Genomic DNA, 9,753 nt, shown 5'->3' on the forward strand with positions numbered 1-9,753 from the left:
CATCTTATGCTCTAGTGAATGTTTATGGTACAAAATCCAGGAACGGTATGTTTTGTATCTCAGCTGTAGATTTCACTGATGTCCTCTGAGTTTTCCTCAAGCACGGTAAGTCCTAGTTTCACTGAGCATTTGTGTGTGTCACATTTTTTCCATTATGAAAACAAATGGTCTATTTAAGTAAGAATTGCATTTCTCATCCAAAATTCCCACTGAGTTCAGTGGGAGTTGTACAGATAGAGGGGCTGCAAGACCAGGATCTTAATGCCATCTTGAGATAACCACTACAGTTACAAAAAATACACAATATTCTTCAGTGCTGATTTTGTATGACTAACAGATGACCTTTGAAAGACTAGATGTTATTCTTTTGACCTAAATTTGACCTGATTTAGAAAGTGTAGCCTGTGGTAATGAATAATTAGTAATTTCCATTTGATTTACATATTCTAGCCCATGAGCTGTAACTATGCCCATCTCTCTCATCATGTGAAGCATCAGTACAAACATACCATTAGTAAAGGCTAAATGTATATTGAACCTCCTTAATCCAGGTGTCTGTGATTCAGGAAAACCTGTCGTTTGACTCCCCTCAGCGCCCCCCCCCCCACACACACACACATGGCTCTCCCAGACCCTACACTCGCACCTCCAATAACGGTTTAAATACAGTGTATTAATTATCTTATGGCATGTCATACATGTACAATATTGTATAATGGTTTTGTACATACAAAAGCTTTAGTAATGGACTTTGTTTACCCTTCATTATGGTGAACACCCATGGTTTGTAAAATTCCATAATCCATCATAGCCTATTTCCCAAGGTTGCTGAATTAAAGAGGTTCAAGTGTATTCTGAATGAATGATGTGAACAAAAGGTTTGTATAGAGGCATTAAAGACACAAGAATTTTAAAATAGCAACGCATCCAGAAAGTTAGTATACAAATGATAAACGTGATAGGATCATATACTGCGCATAACACATACATGATGCAGAGTTGGCTGTGGAAAATACTCACTTTTTCACCTGATACTGTTTCCTTTGGCTTGTACACCCCCTCGGTGAATAGCAGGGAATAGGTACTTGTATGTAGTGGAAAAAATTACACTGACTAATAAACACAAGCATTCCACTTAGAAAAATTGTCACAAACTATTTCTGAATGAATTTGACAAATAACCAATACAAATTGTGCATCAAAAATGTTATGAATCTGGGATGAAATCCTACCCCCTTTGAAGTTAGTGGGAGTTTTGCCATTCATTTCAAAGGGCCTAGGATTTCACCCCTGGGTTTAATATTTATGATTCATAAACTGGTTAGTGTAAAATTGGATTATGATGCTTTCAACAAAGCATCCTATTTCCTCATGGAATCAAATTTTAACTAATACAGTACATCACAAGTATAATATAACATTTGACAGACATTTTGGAGGAAATGGAAAGAAATGTTTTTCAATGTGTATGAATATGTGAATAATAAAACATTCAATTATTAATTAATTAATTGACTTAGTGTAACACATTTTATACAATCTCTACGGTATGTTTGTGCTGGCATTTTGCAAGTCACATATTATTTGTAACGCACAAATATCTGTTACTCTACATTAGAAAAAAGGTTTTTGGATTTTGTTGAAGACTATTTTTATGTAAGAAAATCCCTGTGATGTATGCCATCACACCTGTTGTTGAACATAAATAACCTTGTGTACTTGTACATTAAATATCAAACCAAGTAACTATATTAAATTCTATTACTGTGTATGCTGATGGGAAAAATATTACTAAATTTAAGCCAAAGTTGATGGTTAGCCTTATAGGATTTTTTTAAAATTATCCAATTCAACTGTGTTATACATTTGTCATTTTCATTATTTATAATCTACAATATAACAAATTTCAGGTAATGGATCTCTAATCTTGCATATACTGGCTTTACAAAGATGAAAACAATGAAGTATGTAAAATAATTTAATTTGAAATATGAGTTAAATGCGTCTGAAAACTGAAAGAAGGGATTTTATATATTCATAAATGATACCACTATCAGCTGGTTGTTACATATGATTTTATATATACATATTGTATGTAAGAATGTGTATATATATTATGATAGGTAAATATTGACAGCATGAATAATAATTGACCCTTGAAAATCAATTTTAAGTACTTGGCTGGTAACTGACATATGTATATTGTGCTTACTACAAATAATTTGTTCAGAAAATTTGCATTTTTGTGTAAAAGCTCCAAAGCTCAACCTGCTAATTTATTTACCACAAACTATTATTATCTGTATTATGATATAATGACACATATTTTGCATAAAATATTTTCTGAAGGGTTGTGCTCAAGCAGAGTCACTAAAACTAAAATACACCAATTGAAAACCTAAACAATGAATGAATTTCTCCCCCTTCTCTTTTTGCACATGTGTGTGGCATTTTATAATAGCTTTTTCTTTTGGGAAAACTATAATTGCCTGTTAAAAGTTTTGACTCAAGAATGTTAATGCTTATCTGTTAAATTGCATTTTTCATTACATTAACATATGTCAGATGCCTCCTGGAATCCTAACATTCTGCCCACCTGTGATGTCATAGTAAGGAGGGGCTTTTCCTCTGCAGACTCCTCCCTCGGTATCTCCTTCATCACCATGGCAACAGCCTTATCTGCCGCCCTAGAGCCTTTACCCTACAACAGTGAAATCAACAATGGCTTGTGTCAGGAGGAATCTTTGTTACTGGTTACAAAAAATACACCCCAGAACAATCCAGTAATTAAATGATGGTGTTACGCTGGAAGTAAAAGTATGTTGTTGTTGAAAATAAAATACACAAATACTATTAAAAACAAAACACCAAAACGAAACAAGCAAACAAAAAAATCCCAACAACTAGATTTGTAGCTGAGTTGGGGCTCCATTCTGTAGCTTTTACTCATATGAACTATTCTGTTGAAATCAATCGTATTACAAACAGCCTTGCTCTTGTCAGGCTTTTCAGAAATACATCAGTAGGAGTGAAGGAAGTTGAGAATCTCACTGAACTTGGCCCTCATATGAGTAATAACTGGAGGATCAGGCCCTGATTTCTTCACCACTAGTTCATTGTAGTTACCAACAACTTTATAGCTGAACTATATATGCTTTCTCTTCAAATCAGATTATAAATGGAAGGAAATCAGATTGTTATGCAGATTTAGAGCATACATAAAACTGAAAGTTAAAATTTCCTTTAAATATTCTCTATATAAGGGCAAAATTCTCCTCTTGGATTTACATTGTAGATCTTGAGTCGTTGCTACTGTGCTCTCCTTGTATGTATGGAACTTCTATAAGTGCCAGTGAATGTCTGAAGATGCAGGGAGAGCAGAGTAATGGAGCTGAATTCAGCCATGTGATTCTGAGCATTAGACTTTTCTTACACTCTCAAAACTCCACTGAAGTACATGGGAGTTTAGGGTGTATGAAGACTGAAAAATCTGAGTGCGTGACTGCAAAATTTTGCTTTAATCTTACACGGATTTAATTAACTAAGAATCTATTGAATGCATATTTTTAACTATAATGCAATATAATAAGAATGATTTAAAATAGCACTGTATACTGTGTCCTGAGAAAGATATTGTTTGTTGATGCCAATGTATGTAATTTTTTTATATCACAAATACCGCATTACTGTTCACAGCTCAAAAACACGTGAATGCTATTGCAATTTTAAAACAGTGTTTATGGACAAAACAAGGTCAGATTCACTTATCTGTGCAACACATTGCAGTCAATCTAGAGACAGTTCTTTGCATGCTGCAAGAAGTTCTCATACCACGAGTGTCATAAAACATAGGCATGCTCAATTTGCAATTCCTTTGATATCCAAAGACCTGCAAAGGCATTGTAACATTTACTTCAGATTAGGATATTTTCTGTTATTTGGTGAGAAGTGAGTTTTCAGTGCTAAGCATATCAAAGGTTCTTTGTCCAACATTTATTTATTCATGATTCATTTGATATGTTACAAATCCATGAAAATATTTTCTTTAATGTTATGTGGTGCTACTATTTAACTAGCATTAGTAACATGCTATTTGACTCTTGGGAACCTAATTCTTTTGTGTGGAATGCTATAGAGAAGTAGTTTATCGGTTAAAAAAGGATGCATCAGAAACATGCAGTGCTTTTTACTTCTCGCATAGTAGAAACCCACCAAAGCAAAGGTCAGGTCACTTTTTTGAAGACAGAGCCACTTTTTCTTCAAGGTTTCCCCTACTGCCTGAAAAGAGTCATGATACTCACATTAGTGCCTGCTATCAACTTTAAAAAAAAAAAAATTAGCCCTGTGAATGGCAGATATCATATACCATCGTATCTCATCACTTTAAAAGTGTGGCTATAATCAGAACAGTAACTCAGTAAAAATGACATCTTAGGATGCTGTATTGCTTGTCCACCAGTGACTTTTATCTCACATTTGCTATGTTTGGAAATCAAGGCACCATTTATTCAACTGAATTGAACCCCCAGGAGAGTACGTGTGAACCACGTTGATTTATTTCTGACAGGTACATTCATGACACACAAGAAAGATTCTGGAATCAGAACTTAGCACCATATTTGGTAGTATGAGAGGCAGAGTAGAATACAGCAGTAGTAGTTCCTAGTGATTTCAGTGGAGGGAGATGCAGGCGCTCAATCTGAAAATATGTCACATAGTTAGGTGTTTAAATATGGATTTCAGTGCCTAATGTTAGGTGTTCAAGTTTGAAAGTTTTGACCACTGTATTCTGGCTATTTTTGTGTATACTTGAATTTTTTCTGTCTATAAATTTTTGTCGTTGGCATCTCTGGCACCTTGCAGGACTGTGACAGCGAGTTTGATTATGTCCTGCAGTACACAATCAATTATTTCCCCCTTTCCTGTAGAAAGGAGGGGGAAACAATTTGAGTCACAGTGTCTTGGGCACAGAAATGGTTAATACATTGCACATTCTTAGCTATAATTAAAATGATAAACTTTACAAGCATTCTGTAAACTGCGATACCCACACGAGGAAGTGAGGAGACAGATTGACAGAGCCAGACGTGTACCCAGAAGCCTCCTGCTACGGGACAAGCCCAAGAAAGAAACCAACAGAACACCACTGGCCATCACCTATAGTCCCCAGCTAAAACCTCTCCAACGCATCATTAGCGATCTTCAGCCCATCCTGGACAATGATCCCTCGCTCTCACAGGCCTTGGGAGGTAGGCCGGTCCTTGCCCACAGACAACCCGCCAACCTGAAGCATATTCTCACCAGCAACTACACACCGCACCATAATAACTCGAACTCAGGAACCAATCCTTGCAACAAACCTCGGTGCCAACTCTGCCCACATATATACACCAGCAACACCATCACAGGACCTAACCAGATCAGCCATACTGTCACTGGTACATTCTCCTGCACATCCACCAACGTAATATATGCCATCATGTGCCAACAATGCCCCACTGCTATATACATCGGCCAAACAGGACAGTCCCTACGTAAAAGAATCAATGGACACAAATCTGATATTAGGAATGGCAACATACAAAAACCTGTAGGGGAACACTTCAATCTTCCTGGACACACAATTGCAGATCTAAAAGTAGCCATCCTGCAGCAAAAAAACTTCAGGACCAGACTTCAAAGAGAAACTGCTGAGCTACAGTTCATCTTTAAGTTTGACACAATCAACTCTGGATTAAACAAAGACTGTGAATGGCTTGCTAACTACAAAAGCAGCTTCTATTCTCTTGGAATTCACACCTCCAGATCAGCTGCTAGAAGTGGGCCTCATCCTCCTTGATTGGATCACCTCATCATCTCCAGCCTGATCCTGGCCTGCATATTTATTCCTGCCTCTGGAAATTTCCACTACATGCATCTGACGAAGTGGGTCTTTGCCCACGAAAGCTTATGCTCCTACACTTCAGTTAGTCTATAAGGTGCCACAGGACTCCTCGTCGCTTTTGCAGATTCAGACTAACACGGCTACCCCTCTGATACTTGTTAGATTCTATTTATAATATTTTAAACACAGAGATTACTATATACATAATTATGGAAGAATTGCTTTTAAATGTGTACTTATTTATTTGACTGCCTCCATTGTTAAGTTGCTCTTCATTGTTAAGTTATTTCTTAGCAATATTGGACTGCTGTCTGTATGGTCTGTTACAACAGCTTGGTGTGGAGCAGTAAAGTGTGTGTGTGTGTGTGGTGTTTTTTGTTTTTTGTTTTTTTGAAACAGCTAATTTTACATTTGTAAGCTCCTCATAATGAACAGTTCATCATAACTTAGCAACCTGGGGTAAATTATTTTCTCATATGCAGCATTTTGATCACTCAGTGGATAAAATTCACAAATACCTCTTTTGTCAGCAATTTAAACAATTATGATTCACAACATGCAAAATTGCATATAAAGCAAGGATGCTGTCTTGAGTGAACTGGTGCAAGAAAAAGCTATGATTTGCTTTCATACAGTGTACTGAAGCAGTATAACTGAGGAGTATACCAGTGTTTTGTTGTTTAGTACAATTAAGACTAAACCACTCCTTTTTAAAGAGACATATCCAAAATACGATAAACAATACAATATTTAGAGCATTTGAAATATTGTAATAGGATCAGCTAAAAAGTTGCTAAGTTCTCCCTCAAGGCTGAGAGAATGGATGATAATAGACATTTCCATAGGAGTGTGCAGATTTTACAGACCCACTCTGTAGGGAAATACACTGGTTTAGCAGCTGGCATTTCTGAATAGCACCAAATTAAATTCAGAACAAGTCACACTACTTACAAAGAATGTGATACTTGTTAATGAGGTTTTAATTAAGCTACTGTAAGAGAATATTAATTTAAGGTTCAGGATAGCATGAGCATTTTTTTAGGGAGTGAAAACATATAATTTAGCAACTTCGCTCACGTTGTATAATACTTCTTTCCAGCATTTAATATTCGAGCACATGATCATTTTCTACTATAGATCAATTGGTGAGGCATGAGTGTCTAGGACAGCTATAAGATTCTTAGAAATATATGGGCCTCTCTTAAAGTCCTTTCTGTTTGTGAAAAGACAATACAATCCATAAACAGATTTGTTTGAAATTTGCAAATATTTTTGTCTGAAGATTTTATAATTGGTTCATTGCAAACATCTGTGTTATAACTTCAAAGTTCAGGCTTCATTGAAGTTAGACTAAGTCATGTGATATTCTGTCTATTAAGAACATAACTTCTACATAGGCCAGTATCTTGTTTGCCGACAGTGATCAATACCAGATGCCCCAACAGGTAATCCTCATGTGATCCCTCCCCTGTCACCTATTTCCAGACAAAATTATTCCCTAATTGGACACTGAATGTAACAGAGTAAGAATGTTAATCTAGTATGTGCTTTGAAATTCACTTATGGCAAATATTGAAGCATTTGAGCTTAAAATTCACTTTTTCATTAATAGTCGTGCGGTTCAAGCTGGAGTGTGTGAATGTTCATAAAAATGAGCATGAGAGGGTTGCTAACATGATCAAATTGACATTTATTTTCAAAGTCAGCTTTGTTCTGATACAGACACACACATATCCAGCAGTGTTTTAGCCTATGCTGCAATTGCATTTGAAGTCAGGGAGGCTCCTCCAATCTATTTGAGAGAAGTGTCTAGACCACACTAGCATGTAAAGTCCCTTTAAATTAGTTAACCAATTAAAGGGTATTTTAACTGGTAACGGATTAAACAGGGGCAGGTTGGGGGCTGGGCTGGAGTGCCTCCTCCCCCCCTCCATGGCAGCGGGAACTGCTCTGGGCTGGCTGGAGAAGGATGTATGAATATTTAGAGCACTTCAATCTGCACTCAGTCCTTGACTTTTCTGATGAGACTGAGAGTTGCTTATTTTGGTAACAGTGATTTTTCAGTAGAGTTGACCAGAGGATGACAGTACCTTTTGTGACAACCTTTGACATTTTGTTTTGTGCCAGTTGGAGCGACAACAAAACCTTTTGAATGTTTTTGCATACTAGGAAAGTAATTAACCATTGGACCAACTTCCCCGAGATTGTGGTGGATTTTTCCATGACTGACAATTTTAAAATCAAGACTGGATTTTTTTTTTAAAGAAACAACGATGCCCCAGGAATTATTTGGGGAAAGTTCTGTGGTCTGGGTTATACAGAAGTTCCGATTAAATAATCACAATGGTCTCTTATTATTATGGATGTGTAAAGCTGGTCAGTTGAACCTGGGACCTTTGGAGCTAAACCAAATAGAGCTTTACTGGTATAGAGCTCTACAACATGTGCTCTTAGTGAGGGTTGTAGAGCACACTTCACTCTCTCGGTGATCTTCTTGCCTCCACTTTACAATCCTGGATCTCAGAAAACTTCAGGACAAAATCTTCATGGAAACCGTTATGTCTCCATGAAACTTTTCAGCTTTAAATATAAGCTTAGACCCGTTAAGTCCTCTGATAATCTCTCAATTGCAGGCACTTGGAGAAATTGCAGTTCTCCACTCCTGCAGTGGCCTGGTTGTCACCCCCCTTTCCAAATCAGAGTTGTTCAAAAGCTGTGGTTATTCAGAAAAAAAAAGAGCCAGCGCTAAAGGCAGCAACCAATGATGGGACCTTTAGACTGCAGCCTGAAGCGAAAAGGAGACAAGAAACCTTCTGCCAGAGGCTAGGAAAGCAAGAAAGATTCTGGTACCCACCTCTCAGCAACATAGCCCTTAGGGAAGAGGTAGAAAGAAGCTCAGAGCTTAGGAGGATGGGTACTCGTACATGAACTGGCTGGAAACTTGAATGGGAATGAAGGGCAACTAACAGGACAGGGTGCAAAGTTTGAGGGTGATTCAGAGAGAATGAGGAGGAGAAAGTGAAATTCAAGGGAGGAAAGAGGAGTGTGAGAGAGGGTGAGAAAAGGGAAAATCTCAGGGTGGCATTGATAGGCTTATTGGCAGAGGGAGGGAAATTGAATGTAATTGCTGGGAGATGCTAATAAAGTCATGCATATGCATCAATTATGCATGTTAGGACATTTGCTCATTTCTATCACAGCTCCAGATTTTCAGACATACAGCCTTGAGAGCTACGTAACCCAGAAGAAAGATTCAAACAGATACAGTTGTGCTCATCCAATGTCTTTCCTGGGAGGGATAATGGTATAAAGCAAAATGATGCTGTTTCATACCATGGGTTACACAATAATACAAAGGTATGTTTTAATGCAGAAAGGGCAGTTAGATTTCCTTCAAAACATTTGCAGTTGTTTTCCAAAGCTTCTTTTAATTAGCAAGAGGGGGAGCCTGCTAAATTATAGATCGTGTTCCTACCCATTCTTCTGCCTCATGATTCTACAGTCAGTTGACAAACCACTTATTTCATAAAGCCTTTACAGCAGGTAATTAAGTTCATCACCAAAAGAATGGACATAATTACCTTACCTCCATATTCCACATAGAAAATATTTTCTGAGTGCAGGTCTGTCTCAAAGTTCTAAATAGGCAGAATAATGAATATAGAAAATATTTTCCAGTTGCATTATGAAAGTTCACCAAATAGCTATATAAGAAACTGATTCAGCATTAAATGTGCTTCCATTTTTCTAACCTTCAGAAATGCATTTGAGTAGATTGCATTAACATTTAAAAGAAATTCAGCCTGGACTCATTTTAAGGTTGCTAAATAATTAATTGTGTCCTTTTAGTTGCTAAGATAAAGACAACA

The 9,753-nt window shown here is 37.0% G+C and overlaps 1 protein-coding gene across 1 annotated transcript in view; it reads right to left on the reverse strand.

The window, feature by feature from the left end:
- Nucleotides 1-2,695, reverse strand: part of PEX5L (peroxisomal biogenesis factor 5 like) — a 79,671-nt gene extending 76,976 nt beyond the window's left edge. The window contains exon 1 of the mRNA XM_075938036.1: nt 2,597-2,695. Within this exon, the coding sequence (XP_075794151.1) occupies nt 2,597-2,665 (69 nt within the window). The 5' untranslated portion in view covers nt 2,666-2,695. The remainder of the gene's footprint in view (nt 1-2,596) is intronic.
- Nucleotides 2,696-9,753: the final 7,058 nt, after the last annotated feature.

Source organism: Pelodiscus sinensis, chromosome 10 (assembly GCF_049634645.1).
Source record: "Pelodiscus sinensis isolate JC-2024 chromosome 10, ASM4963464v1, whole genome shotgun sequence".
Taxonomy (NCBI): Eukaryota; Metazoa; Chordata; order Testudines; family Trionychidae; genus Pelodiscus; species Pelodiscus sinensis.